At 53.1% G+C, this 21,378-nt stretch overlaps 6 protein-coding genes across 6 annotated transcripts; 5 read left to right on the top strand and 1 right to left on the bottom strand.

The window, feature by feature from the left end:
- The first annotated feature begins 343 nt into the window (after positions 1–343).
- SETTUDRAFT_168232 (uncharacterized protein) lies at positions 344–1,841 on the top strand. Its single transcript, XM_008025453.1, has one exon. It carries the CDS (start codon positions 515–517, stop codon positions 1,742–1,744), a length of 1,230 nt encoding a protein of 409 aa, XP_008023644.1. The 5' UTR covers positions 344–514; the 3' UTR covers positions 1,745–1,841.
- A 1,439-nt stretch (positions 1,842–3,280) lies between these two features.
- Positions 3,281–4,691, top strand: SETTUDRAFT_46578 (uncharacterized protein; the record flags this gene model as incomplete). The annotated part of the gene is made up of 4 exons (XM_008025176.1): positions 3,281–3,578; positions 3,630–3,860; positions 4,005–4,059; positions 4,525–4,691. Coding segments are annotated over exons 1-4 (615 nt in total), but the record flags the coding sequence as incomplete, so codon positions are not given.
- A 1,199-nt stretch (positions 4,692–5,890) lies between these two features.
- SETTUDRAFT_106428 (glycoside hydrolase family 17 protein) lies at positions 5,891–6,784 on the top strand (the record flags this gene model as incomplete). Its single annotated transcript, XM_008025452.1, has 1 exon — positions 5,891–6,784. The coding sequence occupies one exon, from the start codon at positions 5,891–5,893 to the stop codon at positions 6,782–6,784; it is 894 nt and encodes a 297-aa protein (XP_008023643.1).
- Positions 6,785–8,853: 2,069 nt separating this feature from the next.
- SETTUDRAFT_27084 (uncharacterized protein) lies at positions 8,854–9,436 on the bottom strand (the record flags this gene model as incomplete). The annotated part of the gene is made up of 3 exons (XM_008025116.1): positions 8,854–9,029; positions 9,092–9,202; positions 9,283–9,436. 3 exons carry the CDS (start codon positions 9,434–9,436, stop codon positions 8,854–8,856), a joined length of 441 nt encoding a protein of 146 aa, XP_008023307.1.
- Positions 9,437–10,325: 889 nt separating this feature from the next.
- SETTUDRAFT_168230 (uncharacterized protein) lies at positions 10,326–12,122 on the top strand. The gene is made up of 6 exons (XM_008025451.1): positions 10,326–10,458; positions 10,515–10,566; positions 10,626–10,833; positions 10,887–11,043; positions 11,094–11,479; positions 11,527–12,122. The coding sequence occupies exons 2-6, from the start codon at positions 10,523–10,525 to the stop codon at positions 11,947–11,949; spliced, it is 1,218 nt and encodes a 405-aa protein (XP_008023642.1). The 5' UTR covers positions 10,326–10,458; positions 10,515–10,522; the 3' UTR covers positions 11,950–12,122.
- Positions 12,123–12,386: 264 nt separating this feature from the next.
- Positions 12,387–15,171, top strand: SETTUDRAFT_105935 (uncharacterized protein; the record flags this gene model as incomplete). Its single annotated transcript, XM_008025450.1, has 8 exons — positions 12,387–12,470; positions 12,744–12,835; positions 12,885–12,927; positions 12,984–13,109; positions 13,147–13,616; positions 13,665–13,926; positions 13,973–14,627; positions 14,678–15,171. The coding sequence occupies 8 exons, from the start codon at positions 12,387–12,389 to the stop codon at positions 15,169–15,171; spliced, it is 2,226 nt and encodes a 741-aa protein (XP_008023641.1).
- Positions 15,172–21,378: the final 6,207 nt, after the last annotated feature.

Here is a 21,378-nt window from a genome sequence, read left to right as displayed (position 1 = left end):
TCAAGGCTAATTAGTAGGCATGCCTTGGACTGAGGCAGCCAGTCATATCACCAGAATGCGTCACTCAGCCATTGTGCTATGGTCGGACTTTAGAACTTCGCGACCGGAGACCGAGACAGTCAGCGTAAGAGATGGAGAAGTGTTGTTTTTGTGGTATGTGCTCGCGTCCTCGCGCAATTCTAGCGTGCGAAAGGCCGAAGGCGCTCCGCGACCACATGCACTAGTAAGGCTACGACACAGCAAAACGTGATTTGGGTGTGTTAGGCAACCATCTTGAGACGTGATGGTAAGGAAGGTAAAGAGAAGGGGGTAAGCATTTAAAGACCAGTGGTGTGTGAGCTGTGCGTGCAACAACTTTGCTCACGTAACAGAACAGCAATCCCTCATTCATCGGGCACCAAGTTTGTCAGCCTCGTACTGTTATAATTAACAACCTACCTTGCTCGCACGGGACTGCTGCGCACAAACAGAAGAATAAAGCAAAAAAATTAGAGCAACACGTGTATTATCGGCCATGCCCTCCGCCACAGCACAGCATAAGCTTAAAATCAGCATTATAGGCGCGGGTCCTGCGTCCCTGGCCCTCGGGTGCGTCCTCCAAAAACACGGCGTCGCATTCACTCTCTTCGAGGCATCGCCGGAGCTGCGCACGCAGGGCGGATCTCTAGATCTGCACCCGCAGTCTGGCCAACGCGCACTCAAGGCCGCCGGGCTATGGGGCGAGTTTAAAAAGCATGCACGGCCCGAATGCGATGTCATGAAGATAGTCGACATGAGCGGCGAGATCCTGTGGGACGAAAACGGGGCTGATAAGCAGGCGAGCAAAGGGGGCGAGGCCGCCTTCGATGCTCGGCCTGAGATTGATCGGTTGGCGCTCGCGACGCTCATGTTTGACAATCTCGACGCGGGCTCAGTGCGGTTTGGCAAGAAAGTTACGGAAGTGGTGCCGTCGGCCCAACACGGAAACAAATACGACGTGCACTTTGCCGATGGCACGCAGGAACTGGCGTGTGACGTTGTGGTTGGGGGCGACGGGGCGTGGTCAAAGGTTCGCAAGGCGCTGTCGGATCAGGTGCCAGAGTACTCTGGCATCTCGTCTGTGTGGGGGACATGTGCCAATGTCAGGGGTGATGCGTGGCTGTTGCAGTATGCGGGAGAGGGCAGTCTGATGGCGTTTGGAGAGGGGTGTGCGGTGCAGAGTCAACGGCAGGGAGACGGGAGCCTGAGAACGTATGCCTCGTTGCGCGTACCCGAGGACTTTTTGGAGACTTGCGGCATTGACTGGACGGATGCCCACACGGCGCGAAAGCAATATGTCGAGCGCTACTTCTCCCACGTCCACGAGGGCCTCCGGCGCCTGGTCCTGTCCTGCGCCGATGGCCTGGAGCGGCGCTCCTTTTACGAGCTCCCGGTCGGTTTTCGCTGGCCGCATCGCCAGGGCGTGACGCTGATCGGAGACGCAGCGCACGTCTTCACGCCGTTTGCCGGCGAGGGAGTCAATGTGGCCATGGAGGATGCCTTGGTGTTGGCGCAAGAGATAGTCAAGGTGTGCAATGGCGAGAAGAGCCTCGACGAGGGACTCGTGGATTATGAGGAGGAGATGTTCCCGCGCTCAGCCAGGGCGGCGGTCAAGACGGCCAAGGGGAAGGAGGGCCATTTCAGCGGCTCTGGATCCAGGGAGTTTGCGGATAGGCTCAAGGCACACTATTCCCACGGCCAGGGCAAGCAGCAGCCAGGGCAGTGAGGTGAGGTGAGGGCGGGGCGCAAATTGGACGTTGCCAAAAAAGGGCTTCAATGGCTCCGTAGCATCGCATGAGGTACTAGGAAGCACTCGAATAGGGACGATCGGCAGATTAGTGCAGCGCATGTCAGCAGGGGGGGTGCCGCTGTGCATGTGGATTCTCCGGCGTTAATAATAGCTCGTGCTGAACACCCTCCGAGTAAGCGTAATCACGAGCGATGTACATACGCCATAAGGCAACTCGCACGTCTCCTAGCTGCCTCCGTCTCACGTTATCGGACAACGGTCCCCCCTAGTGTTTTGCACAGGAAATGCTCGTACTCGTAATTGTGTGATGCAAGCACATTTTTCTTGCCCCTGTTTGCATGGCCGGCGGCAGAGAAGACTGGCCCTGTGGATCCGCAGAGCAATAGCCTTGAGAGCAGCACCGAGTCCATCGATCTTCCAGGCGACGTGAGCCTGGATCGCAGCGGATCGCCTCACATGCGTGGCGACAAGTGCTGATTTGATTTGCTTCATGGCCCCGTCATGGCCACTGCATTTGCCCGAGCGAGTCTTATAAGGTTCCAGAGCGGGAGATATCCCTGAGCGGAGAGGGACAGCGGAGTGCATTGTGATGTCTATCGTCGATAGCGGTAATAGTGGGTTTATTTCTGGCCAAGTCCCGAGTCGTGCGAAGGGGAAAAGGGGGGCACACACCACCCTCCGCTGGACAAAGTCGTGGTCGTGCCTTGGATACGACGCTCGGTCAATTGAGCAGACGGGCGACAAGGCAAGCCCCCCTGTCCCGGACGGTTGTGTACCTGCATACGCGTGCGCTGTGGCCATGGTTCTGCCTGGCGAGGTGCACAAGAGCTTGCCCATGCGTGAATACCGCGTGAATACCGCGTGAATACTATGTGTAATAGCCCGGCAGCCGCGGTGTCAGTGCTGTGCGTTCGATCTGCTGAGAGCCAGATGCTGGGCCGCCTTTTCAGGGATGCCAGTCGCCCTCTCATGCGGCCAATGGGTCGGCAGCCACACCCGACCAGGGCGCGGATGACGGCGTGCGAAGATGGCGATTGAAGCTCGTTGCCTCCATGGGGGGGGGGGTGTTGCTTGCGCAAGTCGTTGCTGGCTGCAGTGACGCACTTGTCGTGGTTGTTCGTCTTCAGGGTGACAGGACGGGCCTAACCACATGCGAGTCTGGCAGACGCCATTCCTGATCTCCACCCAACACGACCTCTGTACCCCAGATGTCATTTCCGCTCGGGGCAGCTCGCCAGCTCAATACAGCCGGAAAAAGAGGATCCCATGCCGTTCTGGTACAGCCATGCCCAGGCCTAATTTCAAAGGACCCCTAGCTAACGGCTTCGAGCCATGCCGGGCCACTGCCTACCGAGCTCACAGGCCCATGGCTCACCACTCAAAACCGCTGTCTTGTCCGGCACTGCTTCGACTTCTTCTTTTTTTTCTTGTCACGCAAGGCTTTTCGTTACGCATTGCCTCGTTGACAAGTTTCTTTTTTTTATTAGGCCTATTGTGCCCCGTCACTCGTTACTTAACTCTATCGCTCCTTATTATCTTAATCGTATCCGCTTCACTCTCTCAGCGGACGTATAAAAAACTTTACACACACACATACACTCGTTGCCCACGGAGAAAACCAGACTTGGGAATATTTAATTTTTCACGATGAAGTACTCCTTCGTCACCGCCGCCCTGGTGGGATCCGTCTTCGCGTCTCAGCACAAGGGCCACGGAGGCTTCCACTTGCGTCGTGGTGGTTATGAGGCGGCTCCTCCTCAGCCCCAGGGTGATGTCTGCACCGTCTACACCACCGTGTACGTGAGCCAGCGTAAGTACAACCTATTGTGTTAGAATCAAGTGCACCACTGACGTTGAATAGCACCAACCCCCGAGTCTACCTCTTGCACTGAGGATGTTCCAAGCCCCACGGGTCCTGCTCCCAACGTGCCTCAACAGAGCCAGCCAGGCTACCCGCCTTCGGGCCCCAATTCCCAGCCTCCCGCTCCTAAACACTGCAGTACTTGCACCAGCGAGACTCCTTACCCCACTGGTCCCCAGCCCGGCTACCCGACTGGTCCTCCACCAAACGGTCCTCAGCAGAGCCAGCCAGGTTACCCGCCTTCGGGCCCCAAGTCTCAGCCTCCTACTCCTGAGCACTGCAGCACTTGCACCGGTAAGACTCCTTACCCCACTGGTCCCCAGCCCGGCTACCCGACTGGTCCTCCACCAAACGGTCCTCAGCAGAGCCAGCCAGGCTACCCACCTTCGGGCCCCAAGTCCCAGCCTCCCACTCCTGAGCACTGCAGCACTTGCACCGGTGAGACTCCTTACCCCACTGGTCCCCAGCCTGGCTACCCGACTGGTCCTCCACCCAACGGTCCTCAGCAGAGCCAGCCAGGCTACCCTCCGGCTCCCCCGATGAGCACTCCTGGACAGCCGGGACACCCGCCAGTTCCTGGACAGAGCACCTCCTGCACTGAGGAGACCTCCAGCCCTACTCCGGGTGTGCCTCAGCAGACTCAGCCCGGATACCCCACCGGTCCTCATCCCAATGTGCCTCAGCAGAGCCAGCCAGGCTACCCACCTTCGGGCCCCAAGTCTCAGCCTCCTACTCCTGAGCACTGCAGCACATGCACCGGTGAGACTCCTTACCCCACTGGTCCCCAGCCCGGCTACCCGACTGGTCCTCCACCAAACGGTCCTCAGCAGAGCCAGCCAGGCTACCCACCTTCGGGCCCCAAGTCCCAGCCTCCCACTCCTGAGCACTGCCGCACATGCACCGGTGAGACTCCTTACCCCACTGGTCCTACTCCCAATGGGCCTCAGGAGAGCCACCCTGGCTACCCACCTGCTCCCATGAGCACCCCCGGCCAACCTGGACACCCGCCAGTCCGTGAGCAGAGCACTTCGACCACCTGCACTGAGGAGACCACCAGCCCTACCCCCGGTGTTCCCCAGCAGACTCAGCCCGGATACCCCACCGGTCCTCATCCCAATGTGCCTCAGGAGAGCCACCCCGGCTACCCGCCAGCTCCCATGAGCACTCCTGGACAGCCGGGACACCCGCCAGTTCCTGGACAGAGCACGTCGACAACCTGCACTGAGGAGACGACTAGCCCTACTCCTGGTGTCCCTCAGCAGACCCACCCGGGATACCCCACTGGTCCTGTCCCCCAGCACAGCAAGCCCACTGTCCCCCAGGAGAGCACGTCGACAACTTGCACCGAGGAGACGACTAGCCCTACTCCTGGTGTCCCTCAGCAGACCCACCCGGGATATCCCACTGGCCCTGTCCCCCAGCAGAGCAAGCCCACTGTCCCCCAGGAGAGCACATCTACGACTTGCACTGAGGAGACCACTAGCCCTACTCCGGGCGTTCCTCAGCAAACCCACCCGGGATACCCTACCGGTCCCTCGCCCCATGGTCCTCAGGAGAGCCACCCTGGTCACCCCCAGGAGAGCACCTCCACCACCTGCACTGAGGAGACTACCAGCCCAACTCCCGGTGTTCCTCAACAGACTCACCCTGGATACCCCCAGCAGAGCAAGCCGACCGTCCCTGAACAGAGCACCTCCACCACTTGCACCGAGGAGACCACTAGCCCGACTCCTGGCCACCCCACTGGTCCTCAGCCTGGATACCCCACTGGCCCTACTCCCAACGGTCCCCAAGAGAGCCACCCCGGATACCCCCAGGAAAGCACCTCCACCACCTGCACCGAGGAGACCACTAGCCCTACTCCCGGTGTCCCTCAGCAGACTAAGCCCGGATACCCCACCGGTCCCTCGCCCCATGGTCCCCAGGAGAGCACCTCCACCACCTGCACTGAGGAGACTACCAGCCCAACTCCCGGTGTTCCTCAACAGACTCACCCTGGATACCCCCAGCAGAGCAAGCCGACCGTCCCTGAACAGAGCACCTCCACCACTTGCACCGAGGAGACCACTAGCCCGACTCCTGGCCACCCCACTGGTCCTCAGCCTGGATACCCCACTGGCTCTACCCCTGCGGCGATGAGCACTCCCACCTACCCTAACGGTCCCCAGCAGAGCAAGCCTACTGTCCCTGAGCACAGCACTGAGTCTACCACCTGCACCGACGAGGTCCCCAAGCCTACCACCCCCGTTGCCGTTCAGAGCATGCCCGCTTCCTCCCCTACTGGCAACACTCCCTATCCCACTGGAGGCTACGGCGGCAGCGGCCACATCACGACCAACGGAAACAAGTGGGCCATCACCTACACCCCTTACGCTCAGTCTGGCCTGTGCAAGTCCCGTGAGGAGATTGTAGCCGACATCAAGAAGATCCACGACCTTGGCTTCACCACGATCCGTGCCTACAGCACTGAATGCAATGTCTTCGAGTGGGTTGTGCCCGAGTGCCAGAAGTACGGAATCAAGATCATCTACGGTATCTTCCTCGAGGCCAACGGCAAGGGCTGCTTCTCTGAGCACGCCGACCAGCAGCTCCAGGAAATCAAGAACAAGGCGCCCAAGGACTCTGTCGCCATGGTCGTTGTTGGTAACGAGTGCATGTTCAACGGTAACTGCCAGCCCCAGCAGCTTGCGTCGTACATCGACCACGTCCGCCAGGAGCTCTACGCCGCCGGTTTCCCCAGGACCATTGCCATCACCACCTCTGAGCCCGTCGGTACCTGGCAGGAGAAGGGTGCCGCCCTCTGCGACCACATTGACGTGACTGCCTGCAACGTCCAGCCCTACTTTACGGATTCCATCACCGCCGACATGGCCGGAGACTTTGCCGTCACGCAGCTCAAGCTCGCCGCCGAGGTGTGCCCTGGTCCCTCAAACAACGGTTCGTACATTCTCGAGATTGGTTGGCCATCCCAGGGCTCGCCCAACGGCCAGGCCGTCCCCGGCGTCAACCAGCAGAAGACTGCCATCCACAGCATCATGGACAAGGTTGGTGACCACTGCGCTGTCTACTCTTTCAACGACGACTCGTGGAAGCCTGCTGGTCCCCACGGTGTGGAGCAGCACTTTGGCTGCACTGACGCTCTCGCCTCGTACTAAGTTTGCCTCTTCCCATTCACTTAGCACGCACGCATGCACGCACTCGCGCCAAGTCAAAGGGGGGGGGGCCAAAAAAGGAGGGAAAAAACAACAACAACATCAACAACAACAAGATTCATGTGTTACTGTACGTAGCCAGGACAAGGGAATAACTTCACATTAAAGGATTTAATAATCACGTTTTCGGGAGGGGGAGGGGAGATATATATATATATATTTCCTACTGCGCTCAATACGCGATCAACGTCTCTTTTGTCCCCTTGTATCTATCCATCTCTCATTAAAGTCATCTTAGATTAGAGCTCAGTGTGTGTGTGGAGCTGTGTGTGTGTGGAACTGTGTGGTTGCTTAACTTGTCTGAGCCTCTTCTCGAGTTGTCGTGTAATGTAACTTGTTGAATACCTTGACTACTCTCTCTCTCTCTCTCTCTCTCTCTGCTTCTCTCTCCCGTGTTAAGAATGTGACTCCGAGTGCACGTGTCCAAGTTCTTTTTTCTTTACATTCTATTACAGTAGCTTTGTCCTGGTCCCAAATGCAAACAAGTTTCAACCACTTTTTTTTCCCCTCCTCCTCGACTTTGCTCTCTGCGTGCTGTCCTCCCCCCATACTTGTCTGTGGGACTTATGTGCAGCAACAAAAGCCCTGTCTGCGCTCCCCCCCTTCGAATCCCTTGTTTTCGTTTCTTCTCTTTTCGGTCCGGTGATCGGAAATTTGCGGAAGCGCTGTTTTTTTTTAAATGGATAGGGCAGGGCGACTACTACATGTGTGTGATGTGTGAATACGGATATTGTGGCATGTTTTTTTTTCTGCAGCAGGGGCATGGGCATGGAATGTGGCTGTGCTCTTTTGCATGTGCATGTGTGTGAGAGGGTGTGTGTGGGTGGGTATTGGAAGGGGGGGGGGAAGCGATTAGAATAGTATACGGGAAATTAAACAGCGTCGTCATCGTCGTGGCTGGTAAGTACAGTATGATTTGTGTGTATGGATAAGAGTCAGGGCTGCGTGTGAATGTAGGTCTTTGTTGGTTCGGCGCTGGGTATTTACGGTGGGAATTGCAGTTGCTGTTGCGATGTCCAGTGAGTCGTGGATACAAGTTTGCAAATGATGATGGTAAGGTAGGTGTTGTATGTGGATATGCTCATTGAACGGGCTATACCTCATATGCGCAAGCGCCGTAGCTGCCAGCACCAACGCCAACGCAGAAGCTGAGCGAAGGCGGGAGATCGACAAAACGGCCAGAAGCAAGAGTAAGTATGTAGCATCGTGCGCCTTACCACGTTTTTTCTTCGCACTTTGTGTCTACCCAAGATAAGGCTTTTTTTTGTCTTTCTAGCGCACTTCCACTTACGACGGGATTTACGCTTGAGTTTTAACTTCTCGTCAACGCCTAGCACCGACTTGTTCTTGTGGAGAGGGGGAAATGGCTGCAGCAGCATCACCACCACCACCACCACCACCACCGCCGCGAGCACGACCCCACCGCTACCGACCATGGACTTTTACTACGCTATCTGGCGTCGCATCGCTCGTTCTACCTATCATAGCGCTCGTGCGTCTATACTTTATATCACGCCTATCTGTCTACACGCTTGTGTATGGGTGTGCAATCAGCGGTGTCACGTTCCTCATGTACGGGTATGACAAGATGCAAGCGCGGAATCTGGAGTGGCGGGTCAAAGAGACGACATTGCAGACATTGGCTCTTGTGGGAGGCTGGCCGGGCGCGCTGGCGGGCATGCATTATTTCCAGCATAAGACGCGCAAGACGAGGTTTCAAGTCGTGTTCTGGGGCATTGTCTTGGGGTGGGAAGGCGTCGCGTGCATGGTGTGCAGTGGTGGGGTGCGAGTGTGGTGAACGGAACAGAACAGAACAGGGTTAGGTAAGAGAGAGAGAGGTATTAATTGATTGTTTTGAGGTTCATAAGATACCAAGGGTCGTTGAAAGGGGGTTCGTCAATATCGTGGAAGTGGGTCGTAGTCGTGTGGATGAAAAAAGAGACACCTTGGAAGAAACACATGCGTACACAGCCAAACGCTACCACCGCATACCGCCGAAATTCGTTGCGCCATTACTTCGTATCCTGCTGGACATCATGCTGAGGTGTGCCCTTGGCTTTGCCCGCCATTGTCGAAACACGCTCGAGCGCAGCTTTGGGATAGCTCTGCACCGTGTCCCAGTCAAGCCGATCTGACACACTCTTGGTCAAGTTCGCCGCCGAATCCCACACTTGGGTTGCTGCGCGAACTGCACAAACAAAGAGCATTAGCGGCCAGTAAAGGGACTGGTGAGGGTGTCCGCGGCTTCACCAGCTTGCTCGCCAAGTGGGTTTTGCGTGGCGCCGCCAGCAAGGTTGCTGATGCCCTTTTTGACGTTCTTGACGTCCTCCTGGTCCGAGGCGGGGATCTTGTCGATTGTGTCTAGAGGGTGTCAGTACATGTACGCCACACCAGCCTGGCAGGGGACGGGCTGCGGCGTGTTTGACCATGGCATCACTTACCCTTTGTCATGTATGACATCTTGTTTTCGCCCATTGTTTTGAGCGCCTGCCGCTCCAACTTGCGCTTCAACTCGGGCGGGATGCCGAAAAAGTAGAGGTAGGCTGTGGCCAGGGCCACCAGGGCAGCAAAGATGGTGAGGAAGCCAACGGCCATGGTCGCAGGGTATTTAGGGCAAGGTGGTGTGACGAATGTAGTCGTAGTGCAGAGAGAATGGTCCAGCGGTGGGCTGAGTGCGGCCGTTGTTGTCGTCCAAGGTTGGTCAAGATGGCAGAATTTATGTATCGAGGCGCTCGAGGCATGACGTATGTAGTAACGGCACATGCAAACCTGTCGTGCCAGCCCTGGCAGCCCTGTTCCCGCTCTTACCACAACGACAAGGCCCTTCCATCTTGGCAGCTGGGCCGTTTGATACACTGCGTAGTTCCTCCCCCCTCGACGCGGTATTTCTCGGGTCTGACCATTGCTATTACCATGCACTGGCGTCTGGACCGCGACAAGACTGATCGAGACGGGGCGGCCGGGCAGGCTGGCTACGGCCCCTGCTCCAGGAGCTAGGTAGAGGGAGATGACAGGAGCCGCCATGGGGCGAGGGTGTGTGACGCCAGCAGGGCGCAAGCGAGCGGGAGCGAGACGGGGAACAGAGGCAGAGGGGCGCCAAAGAAGGACAACGGCTGACGGGCATAACGCTATTGCGATTGACGGGCTGCAGGTGCAGGTGCAGGTGCAGGTGCAGCAACGGGGCCAGCGAGCAGCCGGGCGAAAGGGCAGCCGGCGACAACATGACTAGCAGCGCTGCGCTGCGCCTCAAGCTCCAGCCACAAGCCGCGAGGCTGACACGACCCTTCCCATTGCGCCTGCCCCACTGCCGCCCGCCCAGCTGCTACTCCAGCCAGCTCGTTCAAAGACAGACTCCCTCGCTCGCCGCTGACCCCATTGAGCCTGAGCCTCCTTTCCCGCCCCTTTCGCTCCCCTTTGCTGCCCGCTCTCTTCTTTACCCCCCCGCCCTGCTACCTACCTACCAGCAAATTCTTACCCCTCACCCGCTACCAGCCTCCCCCCCACCATCAGCTGAAGGCGCGCCTGATAGGCACCCCCGAGAGAGTCTCACCCCCAGCCGCCTGAACACCTACGCCCGCCGCAGTCGTATAACTGCACCCCCGGCTCGCCCACCATGAGTAGTGCTCCCTGCCCGACACGGCCCTGCGAATTGCCCGACTGACTGCTGGCCCAGTGACAAACATGCTCAACAAGCTGCACGGCCAGCCCGACAGCTACGACCGCAAGTGCGTGTCTCCTGATTCCCCCCGCGCGCTGAAACCAGTACTGAACGTGTCAATGGCAGGTCTCGATACCGCTTCGGAAAGACGCTGGGTGCCGGGACATATGGTATCGTCAGGGAGGCCGACTGTCCCGAGGGCAAGGTCGCTGTCAAGATCATCTTGAAGAAGAATGTCCGCGGCAACGAGCAGATGGTCTACGACGAGCTCGAGATGCTGCAGCGCATGAAACACCCACACATTGTCAAGTTCCACGACTGGTTCGAGTCACGGGTACGCAGACGGCTGGCCCTGAGAAAAAGAGTCGTCAAGCTCACGTTATCCAGGACAAGTACTACATTGTGACGCAGCTGGCGACGGGTGGAGAGCTCTTTGACCGCATTTGCGAAAAGGGAAAGTTCACGGAAAAGGACGCTGCCGAGACGATCCGCCAGGTGCTCGATGCCGTCAACTACCTGCACCAGAACAACGTGGTGCACCGAGGTATGCCGCGCTTTAGCAGCTGTTTGCACGGCAACGCTCACACGACACAGATCTCAAGCCAGAGAACCTTCTCTACCTCACACGCGAAGCCGACTCGTCGCTTGTACTGGCTGATTTCGGTATCGCCAAGATGCTCGACTCGAAGAGCGAGGTGCTGACCACCATGGCCGGCTCTTTTGGATATGCTGCTCCTGAAGTCATGCTCAAGAAGGGCCACGGAAAGCCCGTCGACATGTGGTCCATGGGAGTCATCACATACACACTGCTTTGCGGATACTCGCCGTTCCGGTCAGAGAACCTTGCGGATCTGATCGAGGAGTGCAAGAATGGCCGCGTCATTTTCCACGAGCGCTACTGGAAGGAAGTGAGCCCTGAAGCCAAGGAGTTTATCAAAAAGCTGCTGGAGCCCGACCCAGCCAAGCGACCGACGAGCGAGGTAAGCAGCACCTGGACATGCATCCATGGCCAACTAACACCATGCAGGCTGCCCTCAAGCACGTGTGGCTCAGCGGAAAAACTGCCACCGACCACAACTTGGTGCCAGAGATCAAGGCATATGCCGCAAAGGCCCGTCTCAGGCGCGGCATCGAACTGGTCAAGCTTGCCAACCGTATCGAGGCGCTCAAGATGCAGGAAGACGAGGAGGAAGAGGTGCCTGGAGGAGCCGACATGCCTGCCAACGCGCGCGAGGCTGCCAGCGAAGCCATTGCCGGCAACACGGACGAAAAGGGCCTCGCAACAAAAGAGACGACGGGCACAGGCAAGGGACCCGGACGCCTGAGCAGAATCGCCAAGGGCGCCATTTTCCGAGAGGTTGTACTTGCAAAGGTCCGAGAGATGAAGGAGCAGGAAGCGCGAGCAGAATTTGAGAAGAACGCAACATTAGCAGAATCGGCGAAGAAGTAAGCACATGGCGTTGCTGGACAAGTTTGTCCTTGTTTGTGAGCCGTTGGTACAACATGTTGGGTTTGCTGCAGTATTAGCGGAGGGTCTCATTGTTCCATGTATACCCCCTGGGGGCCAGCAGCCAGGAAGCACTACCTAGTAGCCTCTCGAATGGTCACCTCAGTGTTTGCGGTCTAGTTTCTTGCCGGTGCGTGTGCGGCTGGCGTGGTGATGTCCATGATGGGGTGAACCGCGACCTTGTGCCTGTCCTGTGATGCAACTTGGCTCGTGCGCGTCGTCTTGGCGAAGTCGGGAGAACCCTAGATTGAACACTGCGGCGCGTCCACCGGGTTGACGACCGAACGCGCAATTCACTGCACCGCCGCCACGATCCTTCTTCGCCTCGAGACTCTCTGGAATTTGCTCGGATCGACTACGCGATTACAAAAGTGGTGGAAATGGAGAGCGCGGCCAAGCGCAAAGCCGCGAGCGCCGCTGCGGCCGAGCACGACAATCGCCCTGCGAAGCGACAAAAAGGGACGGTACGTGCAGTCCATGGGTGGATGGTTGATGCATCGTCGCGGCGTGCTCTGGAGATGCAACGAGGCGTCTTGGCCGCGATGCGGGATGGGCTCCTAGGACAAGAGCGCGCGACACACCTGGGGGGCTCGACGAGCAGGCCACCACCGCCGTCGGCCCCTCCTCGCTCCCCCCAACACCACACACGCGCCGACGATGCATCGGGGGGCCCATCGAGGGAGCACGGGGGAATATCGCGACGGGAACAATGCTGACAGCGAAGCGCTTGCGTGCAGGCCGACACCAATGCGACCTCGGAGACGGTAGAGTCGACCACCACAGCGGGCTTGAAGTTCCTCGAAAGCCTGAAGCAGGCCAAAGACAAGACGTGCGTCCAGCCAGACAAAGCCCCGCCCGTTTTCACTGACAGCATCCAGCGGACGGCCCATCGCTGTTCACTTCCTCACGCTTCCGGACAAGGTATGCTCGAGCACGCTTCCACCACCACCATACGCCTCGCTGACGGTAGTGTCCAGGACGAAGTACCCGACTACTACGAGTACACGAAGCTGCCCATCGCCATAGATACCATTGAGGTGCGTTTGCTGTCTCCTCCCAGCCAGCACATCCGGCTTCGATACCACCACATACTTTGCATTGCCGTACTAGAATAGGAGTCGCTGACAGCATGCTTCTCAGAAAAAACTGAACGATGGGGAATACTCCAGCCTTGCTCAAGTCGAGAGCGATTGCAAGCGACTGGTCAACAATGCAAAGGCCTACAACGACAAGAAGTCGGTCATATACGAGGATGCCGAGCGTCTACGCAAGACGGCCTCGAACTGGATGGTCAAGAATAACCCAGCGTATCGAGATGGCAACTACGTCGCAGTCGCGACACCAATCCCCGGCGAAGACAACTCGACCCCGTCAAAACCCTCGCCCCGCGTTACGTCAACACCCAAAATTCCCCAGACACCCACCACCCAGGACATTACCGAGCGCCCTCGACGAGCGGCTGCCATTGCAGCATCGGCCACGCCAGCGCCGTCAAAACTGCGACAGTCGGCGTCTGTAGCGCCCGATGAAGATGATGGTGATGACTACACGGGCAAGACATTCCAGCAGGCACAGGAACAGATTGTACGAGAGATTCTCGAGTATGAGGAGTAAGCGACATGGTTCAGCTGCATTGCGCCAATGCTAACCCACCCCAGCCAAGGCCTACAGATATTCGTTCCCTTCCAAAACCTCCCATCACGGAGCTTGAAAGACTACTATCAACTAATCAAGGATCCCATGTCGCTATCTGCTATACAGAAGAAAGTTCGCGGAGTCATTGGGCGCGAAGCCCCTACCGGCCATACTCTTTTCAAAAGCTGGGATGCTTTTGAGAGTGCATTCAGTTTGATCTGGAAGAACGCTCGCATCTACAATGAAGACGGAAGCGATATCTACAACCTCTCTTTGGAGCTCGAGGTATGCATACTCGTCTTTAGTCACAGTTCGATACTGACCTGCGCAGGAAACCTTCTACAAGAAACTCGAAGAAGCCAAAGCAAAGGTCCCTGAGCCGACACAACCGAAGCTCAAACTCAACATGTCCACGGCGGCATCAGCCCCGAAGCAGCAATTGAAGTTGAAATTGAAACCAAGTCCAGGCTCAGAACCCAATACTCCAAGTGCCCGTGATTCTGCGACTCCGGGTGTCATTGTCGATAATGACGCTCTCTTGCGACAGCAACGACATGTACTCAACAGCATGGGCAATCGATCATCACGGGCCCCATCGGGCGAAGCAGGGACGCCGGGTCCATCGTCTAATCCATTTGTTGGATCCAAGGGCAGCGCTTCGGTGGTCCCTCCATTGCCCGCTACTCAAGGCAGAAATGCAGGATCTCCTACAGTCAATGGTGTCAAACAAGATGTACAGTCTCCGGCGTTGAGCGCGATAAGGCCTGCAAGCACCGCGCCCGATAACGCACGGCTTAGTGTTCCAGCACAAACACCACATCCCAACATGGCACCACCCCAGAACATGTCGCGCACGGCCAGCGGTAGTCCACATCCAAACGGTCTTGGCCTGCAGAATGGCGGCTACATGCCACAGCAACAACCGCAAAGCTATCAGGCGCCTCCTGTTGCACGTGTTGATTGTTTCAGAAAGGCTCCGCTAAAGAGTAAGTGCCGCTTGTTCCAACACCTGAGCGTCTTGCTGATGATTATACAGGTCATGAAGAAGCACTAATACCCAAAATCACACTCAACACGCATCCTGCGCTCACCGCATCAAAGCCATGGTCGGTTACCATTCTTGCTAACAAGCAAAAGACGACATACAGCGCTACCATGGTCGTTGCACCCATCAATTCTTACATCCAAATCATACCCAAGATCCCCATCGCGCTCACTAACCGGATGTACCGCCTATTCGTAACTGTCAACGGCAATAAGACTCTCGAGGCGAACCGCGTTCCCGTCACCGCAGGCATCAATGGCGCGAGCCCAGGACCCGGCTATGAAGGTGGCAAGAAAAAGGGCGAACCATTGTTCGAGGCAAAACTGCTCGGTGGCGTGAATCGCATCGAAGTCGAGATTATTGCAGAAAAGGAGCGCAAAGACCAGCAGCCCACAGAAAACGGCGCCGCAGCAGCAAAGAAAGAAGACGTCGAAATTGAAAAGTGCACGCTTTTCCTGCATCTGCCGCGACAGTCGACGAACTAGTTGTCCGATGGCTGTGTGGACTTGATGGCCAGTGTATTGAAGAGGGAATTCAGCTCGCCCCCGATCTTATAATATAAAACAGCAACAAGAACAAGAACAACAGCAAGCAAACAAGCAAGCAAACAAGAATAACACGAGTCTGTATGTGTACGTGTGTGTATGCCTGTCTGTCTGTCTGACTGTCTTATGTGCGTACTACTACTACTACTCATTATGGGAGGAAAGGAGTATGTGTGGAAATTGGGGTGAAGGGGGGGAAATATTAGGTGATTATTTGGGTGTGGTCCTCTCCACCTCTCTCTCTCTCTCTCTCTTTCTCTCTCTGACAACGGTTAGCATTGGAAAGCATTGCTCAAAAAAAACTCCTCAAATACTCTTTTTCGAGTTTTGTTTTTCTTTTCCCTCCCTCCCTCTTGTCTACATGGGGGGGGGGGGAGGAGGAAATCAATATCTGCCTTCTTGTTCTTTTTTCTTTTTTTCTTCTTTTTTCTTTCTTTCTTTCTTCTCTACATATATCTTAATGTCATGGGTTCTTTGACGTATGGGCACCTTGGAGAATGGCAAGGGGACGGAGGGGACGGAGGCAAATTTGTATACCTTGGATTCTTTTTTTTTCCTCTTTTTTTTTGCGGAATCGTGTATGTATGGTATGGCGTGTGTATGTATGGCGTGTGTCTCGCGTGCGTGTATACATATGTATGTGCGTGGATGGATGGATGGATGGGAGAGGGGTGGCTACGTGGTGGTATAAACAGACTGGTGGTGGTGGCAGTGGTGGTGGGAAAATTAACTTGGTTGTGGGGATGGGATGGGATAGTGGTGGTGGGTGGATTACTTTAGCGCTATCTTTGTGTGTAAAGCGTATATGAAACGCGGGATGAATTGTTCTACTTTTTCTTTCAACATTTTTCTGATGATGATTATGGTGGTGATGATGGTGATGCGAATGTTATAGTTTTGTGGGGGTAAGTAGTGCGTGCGTGCGTGGTGGAATGTGTGCTTTGATTAACTTGAACGTGCTTGTTGGAATACATCCAAGTCTTGGATTCGTTTCTTTCTATTATTATTATTTTCAAAGAGGTAAGTAAGTAGTTATTTCGACGTGCTGATGCAGCGCAGTTCATAACGCAATAGTATATTTGAAAAAAAAATCCTCCTCTACTCTACTCTATCTACCACTACATCTAACTATTCTTTCACAATGTTGAGTTGCTGGAGCGATGGATCTTTGCTTTGTTCGTGGTGGTGTCGTCCAACTTTGTGATGGTAGTGGAGGCACGGGTAGAATATGGACTTATCCATGTACGTTGTGTGTATTCTACTTTTACTTCTAAGTATCCATCTTTGCATCTACCAAATCAAATCTGGGTGCGATTGTGCTGCGCATTGTTTTCTAGAGTATGCTAGACCGATTCATGTATGTCATTGTAAGAGGGTATTGTAGTCGTAGCAAAAGGGACGACTTCTTGGATCAACAGATGTGTAAGTAACGGGATTGCCTGTGATGTCACTTGTACTACTTACTTACTTTTTTTTCCCGATCTGTCTCGCTTCCGCGGTTCGGTACGCATCACTATGCATGTCTATGCAGCTGCGGGACCGGGACCGGGACCCCACGCCCTTTTCCCGTCATCTAAGAGGTATCTGTGGAGATGACGCAACGCCTACTGTAGAAGTAGCGTTGGCTTGGATGTGGAACTGCAAGGTGGACGCGGACGCGGACGCGGACGTGCCTTTTTTTCCCCCTCCTCTACTCTTGACAAAATATAATCAATCAAACCATGAACTCTTTTCATTGCAAGTGTCAGGCTTGCGAAATCCGCGTCTTGAAACTTTAAACTTTGGATTTCTCACCTTTTGTCACACCAGCCAACCCTGGGCTTACTGTACTCACTTATCGATAAATACAGTACTGTAAGTAAGTAAGCAAGTAAGGACTCAATTCATCCAACCAGAGAGAACCAAATCGACTTGATTTCCCAATTCATTTACTTAACACAACTTTCCTGTGATAATAATGCGGCTTGTACCTAAATACAGATACCAAGAAATGATGATCGCTGCCCATCCACATACGTTTCTCCCGGTGTAGCGACAAAAACCGTCTCTCAGACAAAGACAGTTTCACCACCAATTATACTGAGACGTTACGAGGATCGTAACAGGACGCTATAGGTCAGCCACATAAATCAGGTCATGTGATTACCAACTTTGTGACAGCGTAGCTCGAGCAATGTGGCAAGGTCGCAGTCTTATAGGTGGATATTAGGGTATGTTGTATTCGTCGTGGATAGAGTATTACTACACCTGCAAGCATCTCTCTCTCTCCTAGCAGTCTCTTGATATTCTTTTAACATACTAGAATGTTTAATACCGGCCTCAGAGTAGAACTGTAAAAAGCGTCGATAGTACCGTACCAGATTCCGAGGCAATATAGAATTGCGCGCAGTTTGGTCTCGTATTTTGCCTATCCGCTGCTTCTTCGGCTCCGAAGTGTACCCGTAACGCACCTATTTTGCCTCAGATCCTGGCGTTAGCCTGTGTATTTCACAGCTTGACTCCTCGTATTCTTGTGTTTGTTGCAAGGTATCCTAGGTTCTTCAGACCAACTGCTCATGATAGACGATACGCTTAAACCCCAGGCTGTAGAAATTCAATCTGTAAGGAATAATGCTTTAGTACGGAGGTGCCTTTCAAAAGTTCTATCTGACGCTAATCTCAGCCCTTTAGCGCAATTCTTCTTGGCGCAACTCCCACCTTTAAGCTAAGCTATTAATTAGTTATAGTTATCTATCTACTTAGTACTATAGCTCCTAATACTAATTCTTACACTTATGTTTTAATTATAACGTTAAAGTTACCTCCTATTAGCAAGTTAACGTTACAGATCTTAGAGCTAACTAGTGTTAATCCTCGTACAGTTAATCGTATCTATAGTAGAGCTATTGCTGCTAGCTTTAAGCCAAACGTTCTCCCTCTTAAGATCCTTCTATAGCACGTTTAAGATGCCCCTCGCTCTAGTAGGTCTACTAAGTAGACAAAAGAGGTAAAGGAGTAGATATTTTAATAAGTACGACGCGATAGATATAGACGAGAGAAGAGCTGCGCTAACCTTACTAGTGCGCTTAGTCTCTAAGGAGTCGAAATCTCTGCCTCTACTGTCTAGAGGGTATTAAGAGAAGCGGGATACAAGAAGACCAAGCTAATAAAGAAGCCTAGGTTAACACAAGAGATAAGGAGTGCTTGTCTTAGATAGGCGATCGACTACAAGGACTAGACGTTAGAGGACTAGAAGAATGTCATCTAGACAGACGAGACGTCTGTGGTGATTAACCACCGACGTGGGGGCTATAGGATCTAGAGAAAAGTAGACAAGAGAGTAGTTAAGAGCTATATCTATAAGAGGTGGAAGGGATACTCTAAGTTCATGTTCCAGGGCTGCTTCTCGTATAACAAGAAAGGTCTATGCCATATCTACTAGCTAGAGACGAAGGCAGAGAAAGAGGATGCTGCTTAGAAGATTGAGCAGCTAAACGCTAAGCTTGAACCTCTACAGAGAGAGGAGTGGGAGCTGTTAGAGTCTATAAGGAGGACAGGGTGTAACGGGCTAGGTAGCCCGCTACAGTACAGATAGCGGTGGCTATCTTATGTATCAACTACGCAACGATATCAGCAGCTCTGATATCTTGTGCCAGCCTTTTTGGCGCGGTGGGCGCGTTGTAGTTGCGTGCGCAGTCTAATAGGACTCGACCCGTTACACAGGGCTGCGCAACAAGCCTGGCAGAAAACCTCAATGGAGATAGACAGAGAATACAGGCAAGCTAGTGCGTAAGCCTAGAGGTGGTATAGACTAGTGGAGATATCAGAACTATATTCTAATACTAAAGCTAATTCCTTTCGCTAAAGAGTGCCTCCAAGATAGACCTTAGACTATTGTGATGGAAGATAAGGCACCTGCCCACGCCCACCACTATTAGAGTGTGATCTATAGTCTGCACGACGTCGAGAGACTACTCTAGTGTGGCAACTCGCTAGACTATAACTATATTAAGCTATGCTAGTTCTATATAAAGAGAGAGACTACAAAGAAAGGAGCTCTATAGTCAAAGGCTAAGGCAGTTAGAGTCTAGCAGAATTACTAGAGAGACCTTTCTTAACTTAAGATATAAGCTTAGATTAAGCGGATTCTTATTTATATTTAAAAGATAATTAAGCTACAACGTAGTAATAAGTATATAGAGGGAAGAGACAAGCCTTGACTAAGGCGGCCGTACTTCGGCTAAATTATTCTTAGCAAATAGAACTTTTGAAAGGCACCTCCGTACTGTCACCATTATAGTTTGGTGGATTAATATAGGCTTACATAAAAATTCATAGTCTGAAGGGGATTAGACAATGTGAGAAGTTGTAGGCAAGTTGATTACAGTACATGTCACGCGAGAACAGAGTAGAGGATATAGTCTTAGTATTCATGAAGCGAATCGTGGGTGCGCCATACTAGCGATTGGAGGGGCTTTTCTGCTCTTTAGAGGGCTACGCGGCCCGAAAGAGTTCGGAAGGACAAGGTGGTCCCTCACCGACAAATAAGTATGTCAGCATTAGGTATGGAAAGTATGACAACAGTAAGACAGCACTAACTCGATCTGCTTTGCCTCGGTATTTGAATATCTTCCTGCAATTCTCGATCGCACTAAAAAAAACCTAGTTTATAACCTCATCTCTGTAGAACTACGGAGGTGCCTTTCAAAAGTTCTGTTTGCCAAGAATAATTCAGCCGAAGTACGGCCGCCTTAGTCGAGGCTTGTCTCTTCCCTCTATATACTTATTACTACGTTGTAGCTTAATTATCTTTTAAATATAAATAAGAATCCGCTTAATCTAAGCTTAGATCTTAAGTTAAGAAAGGTCTCTCTAGTAATTCTGCTAGACTCTAACTGCCTTAGCCTTTGACTATAGAGCTCCTTTCTTCGTAGTCTTTCTCTTTATATAGAACTAGCACGGCTTAATATAGTTACAGTCTAGCGAGTTGCCACACTAGAGTAGTCTCTTGACGTCGTGCAGACTATAGATCACACTCTAATAGTGGTGGGCGTGGGCAGGTGCCTTATCTTCCATCACGACAGTCTAAGGTCTATCTTGGAGGCACTCTTTAGCGAAAGGAATTAGCTTTAGTATTAGAATATAGTTCTGATATCTCCACTAGTCTATACCACCTCCAGGCTTACGCACTAGCTTGCCTGTATTCTCTGTCTATCTCTATTAAGGTTTTCTGCTAGGCTTGTTGCGCAGCCCTGTCCTCCTTATAGACTTTGACAGCCCCCACTCCTCTCTCTATAGAGGTTCAAGCTTAGCGTTTAGCTGCTCAATCTTCTAAGCAGCATCCTCTTTCTCTGCCTTCGTCTCTAGCTAGTAGATATGGCATGGACCTTTCTTGTTATATAAGAAGCAGCCCTAGAACATGAACTTAGAGTATCCCTTCCACCTCTTATAGATATAGCTCTTAACTACTCTCTTGTCTGCTTTTCTCTAGATCCTATAGCCCCCACGTCGGTGGTTAATCACCACAGACGTCTCGTCTGTCTAGATGACATTCTTCCAGTCCTCTAACGTCTAGTCCTTGTAGTCGATCGCCTATCTAAGACAAGCACTCCTTATCTCTTGTGTTAACCTAGGCTTCTTTATTAGCTTAGTCTTCTTGTATCCCGCTTCTCTTAATACCCTCTAGACAGTAGAGGCAGAGATTTCGACTCCTTAGAGACTAAGCGCACTAGTAAGGTTAGCGCAGCTCTTCTATCGTCTATATCTATCGCGTCGTACTTGTTGAAATATCTGCTCCTTCACCTCTTCTGTCTGCTTAGTAGGCCTGCTAGAGCGAGGGGCATCTTAAACGTGCTGTGGAAGGATCTTAAGAGGGAGAACGTTTGGCTTAAAGCTAGTAGCGATAGCTCTACTATAGATACAATTAACTATACAAGGATTAACACTAGTTAGCTTTAAGATCTATAACATTAACTTGCTAATAGGAGGTAACTTTAACGTTATAATTAAGACATAGGTGTAAGAATTAGTATTAGAAGCTATAGTACTAAGTAGATAGATAACTATAACTAATTGTAACGGGCTGAACGCCCTTTGGATAGCTCCTCGATGGAATCTCGGTCAAGCAGCAGACGCCAGGTCTTACTCTGCAACCCGGCATCTGTGCGA

The sequence above is a fragment of the Exserohilum turcica genome (assembly GCF_000359705.1).
Source record: "Exserohilum turcica Et28A unplaced genomic scaffold SETTUscaffold_14, whole genome shotgun sequence".
In the NCBI taxonomy this organism is placed as follows: Eukaryota; Fungi; Ascomycota; class Dothideomycetes; order Pleosporales; family Pleosporaceae; genus Exserohilum; species Exserohilum turcicum.
Note: the sequence above shows the minus strand (reverse complement) of the source record. Positions and strands in the feature narration are given on the sequence as shown.